A 23,890-nucleotide genomic window follows, 5' to 3' on the forward strand; every position below is an offset into this window, starting at 1 on the left:
ATATATATATATATATATATATATATATATATATATATAAAGGGGTTTTCTTCAAACATAATCCCCTACCTCTGGAGATCCCTCCGACTCCCCAAATACATCAGCGAAGTCAGATGGACTTTTCCTCAGAGTCTGGTCAGCAGGCAGCGTGTTGTCATTATAAGAGCTGACGAACTTGAAGTCACTGGTTCTAGAACCCGTTGTCAAGTAGGCGTCATAATTGTAAGTGCTGCGTAAAGTTCCTGTGCCGTCAACATCTGCGTAATTGGGAGGGAGATAAGCGCTGGGGATGGCGACCGCTCCGTCAAACAACAGTCTGGGCTTTCTGCTGCGACAAAACCTCACACCCAGGATCAGAATAATGAAGGTCAGGAAAAAGGTGGAGACGGACACAAGCGCGATGATCAGATAAGAGGTCAGTTTGGAGTTGCTCTCATCATAAGACATATCCTTCAGTTCTGGCACTTCAGCCAAGTTATCAGAAATAAGTAAATACATGGAACAGGTGGCAGAGAGAGAGGGCTGTCCGTTATCTTTCACTGACACAATAAGGTTCTGTTTCATGCTGTCAGATTCAGAAATGTCCCGCTGTGTCCTGATCTCTCCGCTGTGGAGACCAATAGTGAAAAGTCCCGGATCAGTGGATTTGACTATATGATAGGACAGCCAGGCGTTCTGTCCGGAGTCCGCGTCCACCGCAATCACCTTGGACACCAGAGAGCCTCCGTGCGCAGCTTTGGGGACCAGCTCGGTCATGAAGGAGTTGCCCTCCGGGGCGGGGTACAGTATCTGAGGAGAGTTGTCATTCACATCCGTTATGAAGACACTGACAGTCACGTTGCTGCTGAGCGGAGGAGAACCGTTGTCTCTGGCCATCACGTGGACTTTAAAGCTTCTGAACTGTTCATAATCAAACGCCCTCACAGCGTGGATCACCCCCGTGTCTCCGTTAACGGACAGATAGGAGGCCACCGGGGCACCGTTCACCTCTCCAGGTAAAAGAGAATAAATCACTGTACCGTTTTGTCTCCAGTCTGGGTCTCGAGCAGAAACGGAGCATAAAGTGGAGCCAGGTTTGTTATTTTCAGTCACGTGGGCGCTGTATGACTGTTCCTCAAACACAGGTGGGTTGTCGTTGACGTCAGCAACAGATAACGGAACCGTTTTAGAGGAGGACAGAGGAGGAGAGCCCTCGTCGGTGGCAGTGATTGTAATGTTGTAATCAGACACTAGTTCACGGTCCAGTTGGCCCGTGGTCACCAGAGAATAGTAGTTTTTGATTGAGGGAACCAACTTAAAAGGAACATTTTGTTGAATGGAGCAGCGGACCTGTCGGTTATTCTCAGAGTCTCTATCCTGCACGTTAATGATGCCCACCTCTGTACCAGGTGACACGTTCTCTGGGATGGGATTAGTCAGTGATTTCAGATGTATCACAGGTTCGTTGTCATTCACATCTGTAATATCAATCATCAATGTGGAGTATGATGCCAACCCAAGGCCGTCTTTTGCACTGATTCGAATTTCATATGAGGACTCTTCCTCATAATCTATTGGCCCATTCACTTTCACATCACCTGTTTTTTGATCAAGGGAAAACATATTGGTATTTTTATCAGCGATGTGATCAAGTTCATATCTCACTTCACCATTAACTCCTTGATCTGCATCAGTAGCACTGACTGTAACCACCACAGTATCTAGAGGAGAGTTTTCAGGCAGACTCGCTTTATACACAGCCTGGCTAAACACTGGGGCGTTATCATTAGCATCCAGTACAGTGACTTGTATCACCACTGTACCTGATCTCTGAGGAGAGCCACCATCAAGAGCTGTAAGAAGCACGTTCATTTGCTGTTCATTTTCACGGTCTAATTCTTTCTCCAACACCAATTCACAGTACTTTCGGCCGCCTGATTTTGTCTCAATATTCAAAACAAAATGATCATTCCTTTGTAGAATATAGGCTTTAACGCCATTTTCTCCAATATCCGCATCATGAGCTTCATCTAAAGAAAATCGTGCCCCTTTGTCTGTCGATTCATGGATTTCCATTTTAATAATCTCGTTTTTAAAGAGCGGTGGGTTGTCATTGATATCCTGTATATGAAGAGTAATGCGATGCAGCTCCAATGGGTTCTCCAATACAAGCTCCAATTGTAAGACGCAGGAAGGCTTCTTGCCACAAAGAGCCTCTCTGTCGATCCTCTCGGCTACAATCAAATCTCCATTACCCAGGTTTATGTCACAGTATCGTTTGTTGTTCCCTTCAGTGTTAATGCGGGCCTTTCGAGTTGACAATCTACTTACATCCAGCTGAACATCCTTTGCAATATTTCCAATAACAGAACCTCGTTTCATCTCCTCTGGAATAGAAAAGTTGATGTCCCCGTACGCGAAATGCATTGACCGGATAAAGAGAGCCATATTGAACACAAAGCTCGCCAACGGGAATCCTTTGTATCCCATCTTTCACCGAGTAAGCACAAAACTCCCTTCTGCAAAACGAAATATTTGAAAAATATTTATAAACAATTAAAATGTTTCAGAGATCAATCAATGACTTATACCTCTTGTACGAAAAATCGCATTCAAAACATGTATTTCACCGTCTGGATAAAGGAATACTAGCATGGGTGAAGAAATGGAGGAGGAGAGGTAGGCTCTCCTCGTTCTATGATGGTGAACAGCGGCACTATGAGCATCTCTCAGATATTACATATCAGCCTTGCACGCACACACTAATTCAGCAAATACATCACTCTGATGGTAATGTCTGTCGTGTTCTTGAAATAGCCAGGGCACTGTGAAACGTTCGACAGTCTATCCATACATTAGCAATTCAACCAAACTTCTTGCAAAATACTGACAATTCACATGCACTCGGCATGTGAATTGTTTCAGCACCATGGAAAGCGTCACACATTCCGCATGGCAAACAATTTCTGTACTCCTCTTAATCAAACTCAAATGAACACACGAATTATGTCGGATGTAAATTATCTCTTCAAAGTGTTAACCACAAAATATTAATCTAAAAAATTACGTTGTTTACCAAGTAGGAGTTAAAATATATTAGCCTTAAAACTGGGATTAGTTCAAAATTAATCCGAAATCCAGTGGAGTAGTTAATGTAGTTCAAGTGACAATTTGCATTTTACAGTTTTAAAATAGTTTCCCCAGCACAAATCTGTTGTAAGCAAAACATCCAATATTTAATAAAGGGGGGGTCTGCAAATTATTAAAATGTCGTTGTGTCTCTGACCATATAAAGGACACAAACACAATTAAGGTAAACTGTCAAGAAATAACAATAATAAGCAAATGACACTCCTCATTTCAATCACTTCAGATGCCACCCTCAACTTCTAAATTCCGAATCATTTCAGCACCATGGAAAGAGACAATGACATCGAGAAACAGCTGCACCATCGAAGTAGAGCATTTCGGACAGGCAATAACATTTAATAACTGTAACCATATTCAAATATGTTTATATTGCTTTTGTTCAGGCACAGTTGTTCACATATAGTCGAAATTTCTTCAGCAAATTGGGATGATTTGGTCATTATTATAGCCTATAAACGGATCGTTTGTGAAATTAGACAAACGGAACCTTGACATCTGATCAGAAACCGACATTGAATGATCATGTATAGGTTAACTTCAAGACTATTGGCAGAAACATAACTAAAAATTCCGACATGGGGGGACCGAGTGACCGAGTGAATTATTTCAGCACCATGGAAAGCGCCACACACATTGACATAATGAATGGTACACTATTTCTGTATCCTCTGCACAAAGATGAACATACGAATTGTGTCAGAATCGTCAGATGGTAAATTATCTCGTCATACTTTGTTAACCACATAAAAATACCATTATTTTACCAATTGTAGGCTATTTCATTTTACACTGGGATTAGTTAAAAGTTAATACCGAATCTGTTGTGAGCAAAACATCCAAGATAATAATAATAATAATAATAATAATAATAATAATAATAATAATAATAATAATAATAATAATAATTAACATATATATGATATATATAATTATAATTATTATATTATTATTATAAATTAATTTATCAACTAATTAATTAATACAACACAAGATTTAAATATTTAGATTTAAAGATGTGCTGCCATTCATCAATGTATATGTAATGGAAATTAGCAGGTCTAATTTAACCTTATTCTCAGAGGAGACACAATGAGAGACATGGCAGAGACATTATACAGTGAGCTTGATAGGATAGGTCCTGTATGATCTTTTTTAAACTTTGAGGTATGTGAGGCGTATGGATAATGGGTAACCAATGACTTTTGATGCTCGTTTGTTATAACCTAGGCATTTGTCCCACTAAACCATGCACTTCATGAGAATGAGAATAATAAGATGACCTATGTTAAAAAAAATCACACCCAGGTGCTGAAGTAAGCGGTGCAGTTCATATGCTATAACGGACACCTCGTGCTACAAGCAGACACGTGACGTATAGAAGCGGCTGCACCGCTTAAAAAAATCATGACTGACAGACAGCATGTGGAACCCACTTACACAATTGTATATTAGATCACAGTTCTTCGAGTGACATCACAGTTGGGCAGATTGCAAATGCATTCAACACACACACAGCTGCCTGAGTGACATCACTTCTGTCACAAATCAAACAGACAGCAGACAGATAGACAGGCCCCACTTGCAGTTGTTCGAGTGACATCACTGATGAGATCACAACTCCCGTTTAAGATAAGATCTGCAGTTGCTCGACTGACATCAGTTGAACTATTGCAAATGCATTCAACACACACACACACAACTGCCCGACTGACATCAATTCCATCACAAATTGTGACTAAGATAAGATCATAGTTGCTCGAGTGACATCAGAGCAATTGCAAATGCATTCAACACACACACACACACACACACACACAACTGCCGGAGTGACATCACTTCTGTCACAAAATATTGACCGCCCTTCAACGTACCGGATAGCGACCTCCAAATCTCCCCCACACAGCTCGCCAGACGCCTGAGTGACATCACAGTTCAGCAATTGCGTAACATCATTTTCGGTTGAATGGCATCATTTCTGTCATAAACCGTGATGGACATTGCACCGCCACAGACAGACAGAAACCACTTAACCAATTTAACTAAGAAGAAGAACACAATTGCTCGAGTGACATCACTAATGCCATCACAACTGATGACATCCCAGTCCAGCAATTGTGTGACATCACTTCGAGTTGAGTGACATCACTTCACACACACACCTTCTTCCTCGTCGCCTCGATCCAGACCCAAATCTCGGGAATTCTTGCCATGAACAATTGACCCCCCCCCCCCCCTTGCTTAAAAATACTGACATACACTACCTTATCTCCCATTAGTCCAAGATTTCAGTCACATCCAGTTTGGTGAGTTCCAGCATCTGACTTTGTAAAATGGAGCTCTTCCATCTCAGTATCTGGCAAAGCTCCAAGGTCCCAGCTTCTACAGAAAAGAGAAGCACATGTAAAACTAAATCCATTGTATTTATTGTATTTGCCCTATTATAATTAATGCTGTAGTCTACCCTTGAAGCTAATTGATGAAGCCAGCAATATAAATAATGTGGTTTGCCATGTTTTGAGTTCATCCTCAACCTTTAGAATCAAGCAGTGATAGCAGGTCATTTGCTGTTATCACTTGTGGCTCTTGTGGTTCAAAAGATCACATTTGCATCAATGTGTGCATGGTGTGCTGATCTAAGTCATCTTAGAAACCTTTCAAAGCACTTACCTCTAAGATAATCACAGCCTCATAAAACAGACATGACCTCTGAATGACTCAGGTGACATGAGCCATTCAGAGGGGGTAAGCTTAAATTGTATAGCTGAAATGATTTAAATACTAACATACAGTATCACCCACACTAAGGTGTAAAGCAGGTTTTAATTCTCAGATGTAATGTAACACATTTTTGTGTTTGGATGAGTCCAAACATAGGCCTAGATGTTTTCTCCTTCCATTCTTGGGTAATTTGTCTCTCCAAATAGAAACTTTGTTGCACTTCAAAAATGGTGGGTGTTATTCATGTCTTTTTTTTATGTAGCATATTACAGTGGTTCTCAAAGTGGGGTCTGGGGACTCCCAGGGGTCCATGAGGGGGTTGCAGGGGTTTCCCAGCAAAAAGGAGAGATTTATTTTCACCATCCATGAGTAACACAATGACAGAATGTATGACTGTTTTGGTCATGGGCTTCATACACTTTCTGTAATCAAACATCTAAAAGCAAAACATTTATCAGATGGGCTGCTATTCTGATTGCAAGTGGAATAAAAGGCTCCATGTATACACATCTGTCTCCCTTCATATATTATATTGGCTGCCTATGACCTGAATAATATATATAATATATATATATATATAGCATGGTGTTATGATCCAGTCTAGGGGTTTCGTTCACAACATAAAAGTGGACACAGACAACAATGAAAAAGTACATGTGATTTTATTTCACACCTTAAAAAGTTGACAGGCGGTGATGCTGGTTCACTACACTGACAGGCTAACAGCAACCAGCTCAACTAAAGCTGGAGGGGTAGGCGGACGCCAAGGCTAGAGCAGGCATAGTAACAGCATATAATACAAGGATGGAGTCCAGCACCACAACAAATACAACACATACCAAAATAATAACATTACTTAAGTTAACAGAGACAAATAGAGTTTGCTACATAAGACGCAATGTTGGAAGGAGCGACGGATGAGAGCATAGTGGGACAGTCAAACGAACTACAGCTCTGCTGTCATACTGAAAAACCACAGCATGAAGGAGACTGTGGCTGCAGCAGCCAATCAGCGTCAGCCACACAGCAGTTGTCAATCTTCAATCACCCCCAAGCCAGACAGGAGATGACTCTGTTGAAGGAAAACAGTCAAAGAGGCCATTTACACCTGGCGCTAACATGCGTTTTCTGTGATCAGATTGCAATCAGATTGTGTTTTATCACTTGAAATGCCAGGTGTAAACACCCCCAAAACGCATTGAAGAAGGATCGCAATCTGACCACCTCCGGAGGTGGTCAGGGATGCATTGTGTACACATTGAACACAAGTGTAAATGCAATGTGTCCTCTCAATCTGGATACACCAACTTTATGCGGATTGAGAGGACAACCATTTCTCCAATCAGATTGCAATCAGATTGCAAAAAATGCATGTTAACGCCAGATGTAAATGGGATCAGGCCGGAGTGATAAAATACAATCTGATTGCAATCTGATGGCAGAAACCACATGTTAACACCAGGTGTAAATGGCCTCAAAGAGCAAAGAACCAGAACGGGATAGTTCACACACTACGGAAGTGCATTGGCCCAAAATGTAGATGATTAGCAAAACTCTCTACAAATACAATAATACAATAATACAATAAAAGAAACACCAGCCATAACACAGTTTTGATGCTATTGCAGTGACAAAATCTGTCGACAGATAGACATACGTATAAACGTGACATACGTAACACCTGGCATATACTCAAAACGGCTTCTGTGGTAGTTCCCGCTTCTATTCGCCTTTTTCACTTCCCACCCAATTCACCCATTTTGTGTCTAAAATGCAGGATGTAACACAGGTGCAAGCAAGAGGATGAGGATTTCCAACTTCCAATACATGTACATTTAGGTATTCCAGTGCCGGGGGCCCTCATTAAGGTTTTGCTTGCACCTATTACTTCCTGCCTTTAGACACAAAATGGGTGAATTGGGTGGCAAGTGAAAAAGGCCATATGTGTATCCAGGACCACATCTTGCCGTGATGACATACACACAGACTTACAAGGTGAAAACAATACCAGCCCCACTGTCGCTGGAGTGGAGTATATGTGTGGTGGCTTGTAAAAACCCTTCACAACACTTCCTATGCATCGAGCGCGCATAGCGCACGAGATGAGAAAGATGCCTTTAAACATTCCACAACATTCCATTTTCTACAGTGGCATTCCAACAAAACCATCAAAATAAATACTTTCCCTTTTGTTTGTTCATTAAATACCTGCAAAACTTGGAAGGCCTACTTTGGCTCATTGCCAACAATGTGAAGCAGCAGCGATATGTGAAGGGTTCTCCCAGACCACCACACGTGTAAACAATAATGTAAACCAGAGGTTTTCAAAGTGGGAGCCGGGCCTCCACTGGGGGGGCTCCAAACAGTTTCAGTGGAGGCTCAGTGAATTAAAGTGGATTTTTTTTTTACATTAGTTATTACATTTGTTCTCAAAAGGAGATCACATAAAATAGCCTAAATGTGTGTGATTTGGTTAAAGGGATCGTTCAAAGAAACAGTAGTTTTGAAGAGTTTGACTATTTTTCCCACTTTCCCAGTCAAACTCAGAAACAAATAAATGCCTTCAGACAGACCTTTTTCATGTGTTTGGTGGAGTCTCAAGTAGACGGTGTCAAACAGGAATACTGAATTAGGCTATCTTGGCTCAATTGTTGAATCTCTATGGGATCATAAATAACAATCGGCCTCGGGATGTAAAAAAATAGACTTAACCTATTATAGTACTGAATTGTATTGTATTGCAATGTTATGTCTGTGCAATATTGAAATGTGCAAATGCTATTATTATTATTATTATAATCAAGTTTCAGTGAAAAAGCTGTGAAAAGGCTCATTGTGTGTGGATATGTTGAAGATATCAGTGAAGACTTCAACCAGTGCTGTGGCACATCAGCGTAAGACACTGACAGTGGGGGGGGGGTTCTTGTGTGCTGGGGGTGGTAGTGAACCTCCTGGGTATCCTCTTAAGGGCCTCCAAGCGAGCGTAGGTGTTGAACTCATCTGTCAGGGAGGAGTGGGCGTTCATTGCCGCTTTAGTAGTGCCTTTGTAGTCTGTGACGTAGTCCTTGCCACATGCTTCTGGGGTCTGCAGCTGTATAGTACAGTTCCAGTTTGTGCCTGGATTGTCTCTTGGCTTCTCGAATGCTTTCCTGGGGTCAGATCTTGCTGTTCTGTAGGCATCTGCATCACAGCAGAGCGGGCACAGAGCATGCAACGCTCCTTACAGTTCATCCAAGGTTTTTGATTCGGTTATGTTTTTTTATCTGTTTAGTGGGCACGTTTCAACACAGGTGCTGATGTAACTAGTCACATTTTCAGCATAATCGCCTACATCAATAGACTGGTCATCCGATGTGGCTGCAGTCTAAAGCCCCAGACACACCAAGCCGATAGTCAGCTGTCGGCCATGTCTGGGCATCAGTCACTCTAGTATTTGTGGTGTGTCCCACACCGTTGCCTCTTGTCGGCTTTGACAGCGGCCTGTCGACGGCTTTTCCGCCCGTTGAATCGGTCAACATGTTGAATCGGTGTCGGGTCGTTGGTGAGAGAAATCTGATGTTGCTACTATATCTGACAAGAGATCATTTGTCTGTCTTGTAGTATGTTAGTTTGATATAGTAAGTTTTCTAATTAATGTTTAGCTGTTCATGTCTAAATGCTTGCTTTGGCAATATGTACAGTGTTACGTCATGCCAATAAAGCCATTTGAATTGAATTTGAAAAATTGAAATCACTCTGATTGGCTGGTCAGGGGTGCGAAACAGCGCAGAAGAGAGGAGGCACACACAAAACGCTCTGCTCATTTTCCAACTTTAGCTCGTCTGATAATTCCAAAACACGGATATTTTCACAGACGTGCCTTTGGGAAAGTCCCTCGAGCCTCTCGCTGCATGATATCACCCATTTAATGTGGTTTCTCCTTATTTTCAACGCCTCTAATGTTGTTCTTCCACAAACAAAAGATCAGACAAGGGCTGACAATGCCAGTGCCATTTGCAACTTTTGATCAGACATATTCTCGATTAGAAGTAGCTACATTAAACCGTTTAAGTGAGTGGAATGGTAGGCAAACGCTACTTTGTTTCAGGAATCAGGTCTCACACAGGCGCAGAACGTTACGTGCTAGTTGCCCGTCGGCTGTCGTGTTTGCGGTGTGTTCAAATGCAACTTTTTGGCCCCGACACATGAGATGTGAGGTGATGCATCGGTCAGGTTCTAGTTGCTGCTAGTCCCTTCTGGTTTTCCTGGTGTTTCTCTACCTTTAAACACCTCTGTGCATTGGAAACAGTCTTGGATGGCATCAGCAGTATCAGCAGACCAGAGTAACAGTGTTTTCTTACAGGAGCAGAATAGCTTCAGGCATAGACTGTAGCCGGAAAAACAAGCAACAAGAGAGATAGAATTAACATTCGTGAATTCAACTGCTAGAATTAATGTTAGTGATTTGAGCTGCAGACTATTTTAACATTTCAACAGAGAACCAGTTTAGAACATTAGAAACAACTTTTGGAGAATGACTTCTACTTTTATACTTTAAAGACCATGTAATTTCTTACTTTGACTTGAGTAAAGAATTTGAAACGGTACTTCAACATCTACCAGAGTATATCCAAAGAATAATTGTATTTTACTTGAGAAAGGAATTTGTGTACTTCTACCACCTCTTGATATTAAAAACATTTCTAGTGTTGTTTGTTTGTTTGTTTGTTTGTTCTTTGGGGGGTGGGTGTAATTAATTGAATTTCAAAACATTTATATTTTTTTACTATGCATGCGAATGAACAGACAGAAGAGATATGGGTCACCTCACCTCACAGTGCGCCACGGACAACCTTTGGCCAAACACACTGGACCTCCGAAGGCTCCTGCAAGACCATTATCCCCTGGAGATGGATGATCTTCCTGAAGCAAATTAACAGGCACAAAGTCTCACAACCAATCCAGATCCAGCATCACAGCCCAGTGCAGGAAGTACTGACACCAATCATGTTACAGTTGGAAAACCATACATTTCAAACACATCTTACTACGAGAGGCAGGACCTGTCTATTATGCCAAGACCATCTGCTACCTCAACAGCTTATTTCAAAAGCGTTCACACTGCTCAATGAAGAGGTGCACAGACAATCTGTTATTAAGAGTCAGGCCCCTTAAAGCACCAATCACTAGGCTCTTAACCATCCCCTATAGTTTCATTTGCTCACTTTAATCACGTTTTCCCGCACACAATTTGCATAAGTAAAGTAAGCACAACTTTATGTCTAGCACCTTTCAGGACAAGTTTCCCACAAAGTGTTTCACAAGTTAAAACATAAATGGCCTAGTACACAGTGAAAATACAATCAACACATACTGTATAAGTGCATCACAAATCAAAAACATAAAAAGATAATGACACTACAGTTAATAGCCTACGATGCAATTTTTAAGCCCCAGTAATCATAGTCTTGCTCCATAATGCTCATAACTTATTTTATGTATCTTATTATGCAATGTAACCAGTGGCCCGAAGCGCTGCTAGACACACATCGTGCACCATCATCTCCAGCCATACAATGTTTCATGATGTGGACACACATACCGGTAACTATAGGCCCTAATACCCCTCCCTGGGCACAGGCTGCTGACAAGGGCTTTCCAGCCATTTCTGTGCTGAGCTTTCCGTTTCAGCTGGCTCCAGGTATAGCCCATCTTTTTGGTGTCTGCTCCAAGGTCCTGGCGCCAGGTGTTTTGCAGCCGTCCCCTCCTCTTCCTTTCTGAACAGACATAGTGGTTAATATTTGTGAACTGATATGTAGGCTACAACCTACCTTGTCTAATGTGCATTGTATTGTACTCTTATACGAGGTGCTGTGACCCTAAGCGGTGTAGACCCACTGCATGTGTTGCAATGTAAACTGTTGACATGTCTGCAGTCTGCACCAGTGCCCCCAAATGACACCTGTAAAGTATTGCAGTTGGCGAATGTGATTCTAACCCCTTTCTGGTGAACTGGTTCTCAAAGTCGGGTCCGGGGTCACCCAGGGGTCGTTCAGGGGGTTCCCAGCAAAAAGGGGAATACTTTATTTTCACTATAACTTTCACTATTATTCCATCCATAAGTAAAATAATGACAGGACGTATGACTAATTGGTCATGGGTTTATACAACTTCTGTAATACATCTAAAAGCAAAGATCTATCAGATGGGAGATCCTGGGACACAATCTTATCAAATGGGGGTCCCTGGAAATTAGAACATGTTGGACCATGTCAAAAGTTTGAGAACCACTCTCTGTGAAGTGATTTTGATTCTTATTGGAATGAATAGGCAAACCAGATATGACCAGATTGTGTATCTCTGAGGGTCTAAGCAAGTTAGCCAGCTAAGTTAGGCTAATCAAAAAGCTATTAGCTCAGTTCCCACTTTGGTTACTGCAAGCTAGGTCTGCATCTTCTAACCTGGCTTAACTTCGCTGTATGGAGGACCACTTGTTTTGAATGGCAACCGAACTTGCATCAGTAGGCTACTTGGAGAATTTATAAGCTCTATATTGATTACACCCATAGACTGTACATATTACATCTTACCTGTCTGTCTTGTCTAACTTTTTCTTCTGTTGTGCTGCTACAATATGCATTGTGCTGCTTTAACCAAAAGATGGCGCCTTTTGTCCAGCACTCCAGCAAGCACGACCAGCACAGGGGTGAATGGAGAATAAGACACAAAACTGCCATGTAACGTTAGTATCTTCGGACAATACGGGTGTGTAGGCTGCTATTAAGACGACTGTTCACAGAGTTTTAGAAAATCAAATGTTAAAAGCACGGAGGAGTCACAGACTGTTGTTTAGAAAGCATGTCCTTGTCAACGGGAAACGCTCGTGAGCCCGCTGCATCATGGGACATGAAGTCCAGCGTTTCATTCTGCCTACTAGTGCTCAGGTGCAGGGAGGGAGTCTGCAAGCGAGAATACTCAGCTATACACTGGCTAAAGATGACGCTATATATGGGGCTTTTACATTCTCCACGCAATTCATTCCGAGGTTTTGGGGCAAATATATGTTTGGACTCTATGTTAATTATCCCCATCTATCTCTCTCCCTCTCTTAGAACTGGGCGGTGCCTGTGTGCTGGCTGGCTGTCTGCAGTAACCTCGCGTCACCAGGCTCTTCTCGGTGACTTCGCCTCCCAGCACAGTGCTGGCCTGCTGGGCGATTCTAGGATCAGGGACTGCCCCTAATGAGAATTTGACATGCGATGTTGTGCATTGCAAAAGTGTTCGATAGCCCCCCCACCCCCCTCCCCTAACTAAAACACATTGGATAGCATTCATAGCTACTGTACATTAGCCTAAAACTTGTGGATATTTTAATTTACAACAATAATACTTGGAATGAATTACTAGCTAGTAAGTAACATTGAGTTTAACCTCTTTCACTTTGAAAAACCTCAATTCAATTAGGTAGCCTACACAATCTTACCTTCATAAGCTCCCCGATGAGTTGGGTGCATTGAGATATAGGTCGATGGTTGGGTGGTCTATTTAATAATAATGGTTCAGAATGAACAATCATAATGACCAGAACAGTTAAACCAAAAAGTGATATACCAAGCAGATATTCTTATCGCCGCCCTATAAAATTGAGTAAGTGGGCTCTGTTTCAATTTTTGTCCCACTGATGTCACAATGTCTATGACATCATCATTGATGTCATCAGTCACAAAATCTTAATATGACATGACCATTCATCATGACCATGATGAGAAAGAAAGAAAGAGAAAGATAAACTTCAGTATCAATAACTTAGAAATTGGAGATTTGTGCGATTTTTATAAGGGTTAGGGTTACATACATACATACATTTTTCGAATGGTCTATAGGTGACTATACATTCTGGGTCTAGCTTAGAGAGTTTCAGACGTCTATGATTATCCTAGAGCTCACAGTAGGCCATTTCATACAGTCTTCTTCTTCTTCTTTCGGCTGCTCCCGTTAGGGGTCGCCACAGCGGATCATCTGTTTCCATCTCTTCCTGTCCTCTGCATCTTCCTCTGTGGGGCCAACCACCTGCATGTCCTCCCTCACCACATCCATAAACCTCCTCTTTGGCCTTCCTCTTTATCTCTTGCTTGGCAACTCCATGGTCATTTCCTATAAGGTCAAGTAAAACACACACACACACACACACACAAACCCGCTGTCATCACATCGAAACGGTTACTATGAGGCCATTATTATTTCATCCCACATTAATCCAATTGGGCTCTTTAGATTCACAAGAGTCTCAGCTTTGTAGCCATGCCCAATTTCTGTTAAACGTAGATGAAAATTTACACCCAAATCTGAACAGCATTCGGCTGTATAATGTCATACAGGCTCATGATGTAAGCCGCAATGCAATCTGGGAGAGAGACAAAACGTAAATACAGCATTTTAATTTAATACTTATTTACATGTCCTTTGCTGTACAAAAACAAAGCATCATGGGATGTTGAAAGTGAAGGAAACAAACTTAGAGAAGAAAAATTGACCTAAAGCTTTGTGTGCTTCATTGAAAATCTGAAAGATCAAATCCAGAAAGAAAAGAAAGTGAGTGTGTGTGTGTGTGTGTGTGTGTGTGTGTGTGATGGATGTAAGAATTGTGTTGTGTTTGCTCCCCTATAGGTTGAATGTTTCGGGACCTATACACTTTTGTCAGCTTTTAATTATCTGTGAGATCTCTTGGCTGTGGTATGTCATTGTATCTGGTGGCTACCTCCCATTTGTGACAAATCAGCCTCAATGGCAAGCAGCACCTGTGCGTTTTATTAGGTCCATCTTTTCTCTGTAGAATCTCCTTGGGCTCTGAGGGCTAGAAACCTGAGCTAGAAATGTGGGTTCGGATACATTGTGTTCCTCCTCCATTTTCCTCCTTTATTACTTTTGGACATGTGGCATCAGATGAAATTGTCCACGGTGGCAGTGCAGAAATGAAATGGTCTGGATCGCTGCCCAAATTCACACAATTAAATGCAAGCCCAACCAAAATGACAAAATCCGACATAGAAATGACATAAAGAAAACACAACTAAGGTGACAAACTCATTAACTTTCACTTTTTATATGGATTTGCTTTATATTAGTGTGCATGGTGTCTGGTCATTGCTACAACATCCCCCTGCTCCATTCAAGGACACTTACACAACCCTCTCTTGGACTCCTGAGATGGATAAAGAGGGAAAAATTAGCGTTCAGCTGTTTAGTCACGCTAGAGTGTCTCTCATGACCTTGTCTGTTACTTACATTTAACCAGGGAGTTTAATTAAGATTTGCATTAATGGCAGCCTGTCACAAATGTACTGTCACTTTATTTCAACCTGTCTTGCCCCACTGTATCTCCCTATTCCATTAGCTCCCCTGCACTCTATTGTGAAGTCAAGTGCTGTTATGGCCACAGGATGGATTTATTATGCATCTTCACCCTCTCTGTTTCCAAGTCACCCTGTTTGCCTTCCTCAGCAAGATGTTAGTTTTGCTGAGTCACTGCAGCACACACACACACACACACACACACACACACACACACACACACACACACACACACACACACACACACACACACCCCCTATATAATCTTGCACACTGATTCTGCATACAGTCAACTATAATAATGTTTGATCAATTATCTTTTCAAAGATCCTTATAACTACTACTTCTTCTTCTTCTTCTTCTTCTTCTTCTTCTTCTTCTTCTTCTTCTTCTTCTTCCTCTTTTACATTCCTCTTCTCCAGTGCTTCATGTTAGCAATTCTGTTGATCCTGTGTTAGGCAGGAGCTGTCTATGTTCACAATCCCTTCCAATCAGAATGGCAAGCTTCTCTTACTTTGGTTTGCCGTAGTTGACCTTCCTCACTTGCATGCAGTGCACACCACAGTGCACTGAGTGGTTGTGTTGTGTAAGTCTAAATTGGTTTGCATTTGTCTCTGTGGACTAGAATCCAGCTTATGGAGAGAGTGAGTGCAGAGGCCCACTGCTCTGCTTGTAGGGCTCTGGGTGCATTAGCTCTGCCATAATACATATCCATATTCATTAGATGGAAATTCACTACTGCACAGACCAAACACTGCAGGCTATTTTTCTGCTTTATGAGCCGGTTGCTTATTTTGTTTAATTGTTTGTATTACTGAGGGAGCTGAAATGAGACAGAATGCAGAAAGGCCAGAGCCCATTTTGACAATGCTCTTGGGATTATGGAGCTGTTCCTAGGCAAATGGATGTTTTAAATGTGTCGGTGTTAGTGGTTTATGTTAAACGGACAGGGTGTTGTTCTTGCATGGAGTTGCTGTTACTAATGATAGCAAAAATGTCAGTGAGGAAAGACTGTCAAATCTCAAGTGCTGTCTATGACACACACCACCCTGTCCCCTGCATCCCACTGTTTCTACCTTCCACTGTTCACTGAGTATATAAGGCTGTTGCCATAGATACCTTTCCCCTACTAGTTGTATCCATAGAAACTGTCTTCTCTCTCAGAGAGATTGAGAGAGAGAAAGAGAGAGAGAGAGAGAGAGAGAGAGAATGTTTGCAACAGAATTACCATATGAACTCTTGAACTCTCCTCACTGCTGTTTTCCCTCTCCATGCTGCAAGATGAAACTCAAAGAGAGAGACTTAAATTATCTTTTAGAAAGGACCGAGAGTGAGAAGTATCAGAGAAAATATACAAGAAAAGGAATTATACTGCTTGATATAAATCTATTGAACACTTGGCCATTTGAAAATTCCAGGATTTCTAAATTACCTTTCGGAAGGTGTATGTGTGTCTGTCTGTCTGTCTGTCTATCTATTAGGGGTGGGGGAAAAAATCGATTCACCTAAGTATCGCGATTTTTAATGTCACGATTTTTTGGATCGATCTTTTATTCCAGAATCGATAATCGCAAATTAAAAAAAAAAAAAAAAAAAAATGTTGGGTGCTTGCAGTCAGGCCACTCACTGAACAGCAGGCCAGGCGCCGCCTACTGGTTTACTAGTGGTTTTATTACTTTATTAGTTAGTCTGAAGTAATAATTACACTTCAGGGTTAAAGTGGGTGCATCTCATTGTAAAATTGGACTTCAAACGGCCCAAATCTGGCTTCAAACGGCCCAAATTTCACGCGCGTTGGCCCATATCGGCCTGGCCTGCTTGGTATCTAATGCCCGGCCTGAATTATGATCCTAGTCCGCCCCTGTTTTTAACTATATCGCCCAGCCCTACTCATGATATATAATATACAGTCTCTAGTGTATGATTCAACTTTTCCCATGTTCTAATCTAGTGTAAAAAAGCAAACAAACTGAAAAAATAAAAGAAAAAAATAAACAAAAATCGCAATAAATCGTAATATCGAATCGCAATAATCGTAGAATCGCAATACTTAAGAATCGCAATATAAATCGAATCGGCACCCAAGAATCGTGATAGTATCGAATCGGGAGATAAGTGAATCGCCACAGCCCTACTATCTATCTATCTATCTATCTATCTATCTATCTATCTATCTATCTGTATATATTTATTTATTTATGAGCTCACTATTTAACTAAAATGTTGTCTTTCATGCATTATGTGAAATTTTATCATGGAGATTATAAGTCCACACTTTAGATCTATAGAATTGTATAAGATGGGTGATCTTTCAGAATTTATACAAGCTAGTTTATGTACTGACTGCATCAAAAGTATTGGGGAACGATGATGTTGCATTTTATCAAGGCCACTATGATCGATGTGTCTCCTATGTGACATCCCCCCCCCCCCCGAAAAAGAACTTACCCACTGGGACTGAATCAATCTACTTAGCCACTCTCTGAAATTAAGTTTAGGTTGGGTCTGAAAGCTTCATTTCACTAGGGACTGTTTGGACCATCTGTGGCCCGCTAAGGAGAAGCCAGAGACTAATGTGAGGCAGGTCACTCAGCCTGTCTCTCTCATCTCTGTAGGGACTTATTTGTGACCACTCGTCAGTGCAGAGAGAGGGAGAGGGATGATATAAGACTGAGAGCCTAAAGCCTGTAGATGGTCTGTCTGTCCTCCTCTCACTGATGCCACAAGATGTGCTCTCTCTCCATCCAACTTGAGAGATTAATTCTCTTTGTATAGACTGTCTTCGTCATCAGCCTTTGTGTGTCTCTCTGGAACAAAAACCCTTCTTCGTGAGCAGAACTCTAGGCTTCAATTCCATTAATCTGTCATTTAAAAAAATAAAATCACATTCATTGCACAGTGTGTCAATAATACAGGTGAATTGCATGCTCTTATCTTAAAGGTTACCATTTAATGCCCAAACAAAGCTATTAACCACCTTTAATAATATTCTGTAATGTTCTCTAATACGCTGTTTTCTCCAGGAAACATATGTGTATGTGTATCATTTTGACTGAACATATTTTTGTAGTAAAAATATTGGAGACAGGGAGAGACAGAGAATATAATATTGGAAATCAGACTGTATTATTCAGGCGTGACAAATGTATCTACACATTTTTACATATTTTAACCCCTCCCCTCTAAAAAGAAATACTCCTAAGACAACGGACCCAATCTCATTTTTAAGAAAGAAAACTTTATTAGTGATTTATAAACAAAACACATTACCACTGTATCCATTTAGGTACAATAAAAGTAAAATAAAGCAAGAAAATAAATGAAATTCACTACTTCACCATTACAGTTGATGAGTGGGTGTACAAAAAGGGTTTGACAACAGATCTGTGCGGATCCAGTTAGGATGGCACATTGCCACCATAGTTCACCACCATACATAGGGAAAGAATGACAGCATGAACGCTCACTAAACACAAGCATACACTACATATACATTTTTTACATTGGAATATTTTTTCAGTCATTTTTATTTTTTTTGTTGAAAGTAGAGTGAAAGGGAAGAGATAGCTCATCATAGGATCATACATATTTCAGCTACAATATTACAGTGAGTGTTAGTTAGACCGTCATGTCAAAGCCAGACACAGAATGATCTTTTTTCTTTGCTTGTTCTCAAAAACAGAAATCATATTTGGTAAAAGAAAAAAAACATTGCGTTCAAGGGTATCACACTATAGCATACAAATATCTAAAGAGGTTTAGTTGATGCCATACAACACCACCATCTGTGGAGTGTGAAGGGAGTAGTGTAGAGGACGCTTGGCAGAGACAAAAGTACATACAAATATCTCCTGTGCGAGTCATGAAGTAAAATGACGATAAAAAATAATAAAATCATAGCCATCTATCTATTTATATATATATTTCTCTATATAGTATGTGTTTCCTTTGAGCAGTACATGCAGCAGCCACTTAGGGGAGTGACATCATATTGAGCCGCAAAACTTTGGGGGCGTGGCAACAAGTTACAGGCAGGGAGGGGAACCAATAGAAGCAGGTCTGAGGCATGTCTCCGCCCCCTTACAAAACCTCCTGAGAGAGGATTGGTGGGATAGAGCTGTGGGATGGGAACCCCTAGATGCCCATATTATTCTTATTTTTGCAGTTTCATTTACTAACGTAGAGACAATCTATGAAAAAGCCTACGCTACATTTACAGCGTACATAAAAGCCAATATGTGACTCAACAATCCTAAACAATCAATTTGGAGAAGAATCACTTTATCCTCTGGTACATGAAAGCGAAGGGCCAGCCCACGGCCCTGTCTCCTCACTTCGGGCCAGACCTCCGCCCCTGTCTTCTGCCCCATCCCACCTGGTCCCCTCTCATCAGTGACTACAAACAGGAAATGAACAGCGTACTGTAGTATTCACAAGTTAAAAGCACTGAACCGTTTTGCACTTAGAGAGACGTCTGACAAGAGTTCACGGCACAGAGCTCCGACTGGGCTTCCCCAGGCCTTGTCCACATTACTCCATGCTGTTGCCAGCACACCACAATGTTCAGAGTAGGCCATTCCCAGGACTGTTCCTGAGCAGGGGATCAGAGCGGGGTAGTCTATGCCAATGGCCAGAATAGGATAGTGATTAAGGGTAAGGGGGGGGGGGGGTATGACAAGCATAAGAAAGTATAGGTATTGTCTCCTCAGAGAACAATTAAAAGATATAGAGTTCACACATTTCGTCACATGAAGAGGCAGCGGGCTGGGAGAAGGTGGGGGAAGGGCAGTTGGGTCATGGGGAGGAGAGGGTAGGTAGCTTGTGGTAGCTTATAGGCTAAGTACGGCGAGGTGAGCAGTGGTAAGATCAGGGTATCAGGTAAGGACTGGTTGCTACCAAACATTCAGAGCAGAAAGCGTCAGGCCTTTGCTGAGTGGAAGGCGGAGGAGAGCAGGTATTATCAAAAGCTTGAGACCCTCCTGGTGTTCTACAAGGTTCCATCAGAGTCCAGAGACTGAAGGCCGAGTCACAGGACTCTCCTCTCCGTGGTCCTCAGAGAAGAATTTCAGGTATCTTCTCATCTCTCCACCTTTCTGTTGCTCTCTGCATTAAGCAGGCGGGGTTCTTGCTAGAGAGGTAACTCTCTGTGTCCTTTTGAAGATGCAGTGAGCAGACAAGGAGTGACTGCAGAGGATGCTGCTTCCATCCTGAGAGGTGATGTACACATTTACACCGCAAAGGAGACTGCAGGGCAAAAAGCGTGCAGAGTCTATTTATAAGCACATCTCATTGCAGATGTTTGGTTGATTTTATCTCCTTTTTATCTCTAGGACTTCAGTGTTTTCAGTGTCCACTTCATCATGATACGTGTGTGTATCTGTGTTTGCATATTTGAGTGTGAGTGTGTGTGTGTGCGTGTGCGTGTGTGTGTGTGTGTGTGTGAGAGAGTATGTGTGTGTGTGTGTGTGTGTGTGCGCGTGCATGGGTTTTCATTGCAATCTCAGGGAACACTGTTGGTAAACACAGAGGAATCTGCAGCAGTGTCGTATTAGCCTTAGTTTCAGTGACTCTCCTGTGCTATTTACAAGTTGTGTGTGTGTCCAGCTGCATATCACATAACATGTCATTCAATCTTTGTGTTTCTTCTGGTCACTTTCTTTTTTCTTGACATGTCCCTTTTTCTCGTTGTGGTCAGCTGGCACAGGGCATGTTGTTGTTGTTGTTGTTGTTGTAGTACAAAGTCTTCTCTCAGAGAGAATGGTTTACACGTTGCGGTTGGGGAGGGGTAAGACAGAGGTGCCAACGTGCCCGGGGGGTGAAAGGGTGAGAAAACAGATGAGCAACGCAAGCAGGGTCCTTTGGAGACATGATTTGGCTCAGGGTGCATAGGCACAAGGGGGCATGGAGGAAAACCAATCATTTTATCATCATCAAGGCAAGATTAGTAATTGATCTCAGCAAGAGATTCGAGGTGAAATACATCTTGATAAGGCCAGGTTCACAACAGAGAGAGCTTTAGAATATTAAGAGTGAAAATATGTGATAACGTGGAGCTGGGAAATCTATATTTGTCATATTTTCTTTTTGCCCGGTGGACTTTGGTTGGTACCTCTGTTTTAACAACGCCCTTTCCTTCTCTATTCCTTCTCCTCCTCCTCCTCTACTCATCCCCGTCATCTTTGCCCTTATCCTTCTTATCTTTCTTTTCCTTCTTCTTCTTCTTCTTCTTCTTGGCCTCCTCTTTCTTTCCAAAGCTGATGAAGTCGCTCTTGTCGTCGTCTCCCTGGTTCTGTCTAATGGAGATGATGGCGGGGGAGCCGGGGATGATGAAGGCCTCCGGGGGAACCTCGCCAGGTTTCAGATGTTGTGGGGGGGCGCCAGGCGCTCCTGGTGGCCCGTAGCGGAAGTGCCAGCTGTTGCTGTCCACGCCGGCTCCCATTGGGGGGGACACCTCTCCATCTGCACCATCTGCAAGTAACAGAGAGAGAGAGAGAGAGAGAGAGAGAGAGAGAGAGAGAGAGAGAGAGAGAGAGAGAGAGAGATGATGGGTTATTATTTACCAACTTTTCATTTTCATCAAACATATATGGCTATTATGTAATGATGAACTCATTAGAAGATATCACTGTACCATACTTGTCTTGGTCTGTGGTCATAGTCATGGTCAAATGTGCTCATGTTGGTTATACTTCCACACGCACTAAATAGAGATTTAAAGAGCTAGAGGTCTCAGGCTGTAACCACATATTGTTCAATGCTGACAGTTCTGTGTGTGAAAATTCTGACTGCAGCAAGAGTTCACTGATCTCCACAGCGGCCATTGTGATGTCCTTACAGTCACTAATCGCAGGCATTAAGTGTGGAACAGCCATGACATTCTACAGAGGAGGGGAGGTGGTGAAACCTAGTGGGAGGTTTCAAAGAGGAGGCTGTTAAGCTGCAACAAATCAAAGACTCCCTCCTGGCCGCGGCTAACGTCCTGGACCACTTGTCGGATAAGACATCAAACCCTCCATCATGATGCTGGAGGCTGGGGAAGGTCAGGGAGGAAAGCTGTGCTAGTTTAATGGAATTTAAATAGACTGCTCACACACAACTACATCCATGCTTTGGAAGGAAGCCCAAATTCAACTTACATCACGGGCATGTGCCAGATCATAGCAGCACAATGTGATGACACACTGTGCTCTTTGTGTGTTTGCTCAACTGTGTTGCTACAAATGTTACTCATTTCGTTTGGCCAGCTTACTGCTGGGTTTCCAAGGTACTGCTGCCACAGTGGTCAAAGTGGGGGCCTTTCCCCTCGTTGCTGCCACCAGATTACTGCAGTACTGCCGCAGCAAGGTGGCCAGATTCAACCAATAACATCTGTATAATGTTTTGTTGTTGCTGTTGTTGTTTTAAGCCAGCCAACTCTCTCATAAGGTGTCTGGGTGGCCCATTGTTATTTGTTTTTGCTATTGCTGATCGCTGCGCTGCATACTGGCACAAAGACAAATTCCTCGTTTTGTAACATTTTTACTCACTATGGCTATTAAATTAATCTTGAATCCTCCAGCTGCACAGGTTAATAACATCTCGTTAATTAACAGACATGTGAGCCTTTCATCATTGCCACCAGTCACTCTAGTTCTCCCTGAAGCTGTTTGCAGACTGTGTGATTATGATCATCTATTGCATTCACTTGATGTCAGCCCACATTTCTGACACTAACAGAACTTTGGCGGAGCGGCTCTTAGCTATCCTTGACCTTGTCATACTGAACGAACAAAGACTGCCAACTATTGTGCATGATGACAGATTTTCCTAGGCGTGAAAAATTGGTATGGGACGGATACAATAGCACAGTCTGCATTCACCTTTTAGTCTCTAGAGCCCCTGGCTGACTGACTGCAGCAGAATAACAACTGTCACAGCGCCTGGCAAGCCATCAAGCTGCTGAAGCAGACAGACATCTCTTCCACACAAGTAAATAACACCTATATTGGAGTATGTGAATAAATAACTCCTTATTCAAGATTAAAGATGACGCTGGAAAGTTAGTTCAGTTAATGGCAGACCTGACTACATTTAGGGTAGTGTTCAGAACTTTACACACTTGTGTGTGTGTGTGTGCTTGTGCCAGTGTCTAGTAACAAAACGAAACACATGATGACCTAGTTGCAACACTTTCCTCGCATATTGCTTTTATTCCTCTCCTTTTTCGGAGTTCTTTCCAGGGCAGCTGGTAAAGAAGACCATGTTCCCACACTGTCTCACACCTCTTTTACCCGACCAGCTCTGCATATTCTGTCTACTTTCAGTTTCAATTTTCCTCATACTCAAAATGGCCTGTCATCCCAAATATAGTGGCCTACATTCTGTAGAGAAAGGGAAAGTTGGACCCACAACTGTAATTGTAAAAATATGAATGTAGTGTAGTAGGGACTATTAAGGCAAGGTCTGTCTCTTTGCAGAGGGGCAGCAGTAGTTCAATCAGTCAGCTGAAATTCAGATACAGATCATGACGACTTGGGTGGTACTGCAGATAGTGATTGAATGGCTGAGGCATTCGTACACATAATCTCTGACTCTGATACACATAAATTCAACATTGTGCGTGTGTGTGTCAGTGTATTAAAATGCTACATTGTGTTTGTTACTAACAAATAAATATCAATTTGTGAGATATGACAGCATTTATAATACATTTTCTCTCATATTATATACTCCT

At 42.0% G+C, this 23,890-nt stretch overlaps 1 protein-coding gene and 1 pseudogene across 3 annotated transcripts in view; both read right to left on the reverse strand.

Annotated features, from left to right (window-relative positions):
- Positions 1-51: 51 nt before the first annotated feature.
- On the reverse strand, positions 52-2,391 carry LOC310790068 (protocadherin gamma-A4 pseudogene; annotated as a pseudogene). The gene has a single exon. The product of its transcript is annotated as a protocadherin gamma-A4 pseudogene (transcript).
- A 16,042-nt stretch (positions 2,392-18,433) lies between these two features.
- The window catches only part of LOC310790483 (protocadherin alpha-3-like), a gene marked incomplete at its 5' end in the record, with an annotated part of 213,351 nt that continues 207,894 nt past the window's right edge, over positions 18,434-23,890 (reverse strand). For both annotated transcript variants that reach the window (XM_083652187.1, XM_083652186.1), the window contains one exon: positions 18,434-21,645. In XM_083652187.1, coding sequence (XP_083508313.1) covers positions 21,338-21,645 — 308 coding nt within the window. In that variant the 3' untranslated portion in view covers positions 18,434-21,337. The remainder of the gene's footprint in view (positions 21,646-23,890) is intronic.

This window comes from Poromitra crassiceps, assembly GCF_964638095.1.
Source record: "Poromitra crassiceps genome assembly, chromosome: 15".
Lineage (NCBI taxonomy): Eukaryota > Metazoa > Chordata > Actinopteri > Beryciformes > Melamphaidae > Poromitra > Poromitra crassiceps.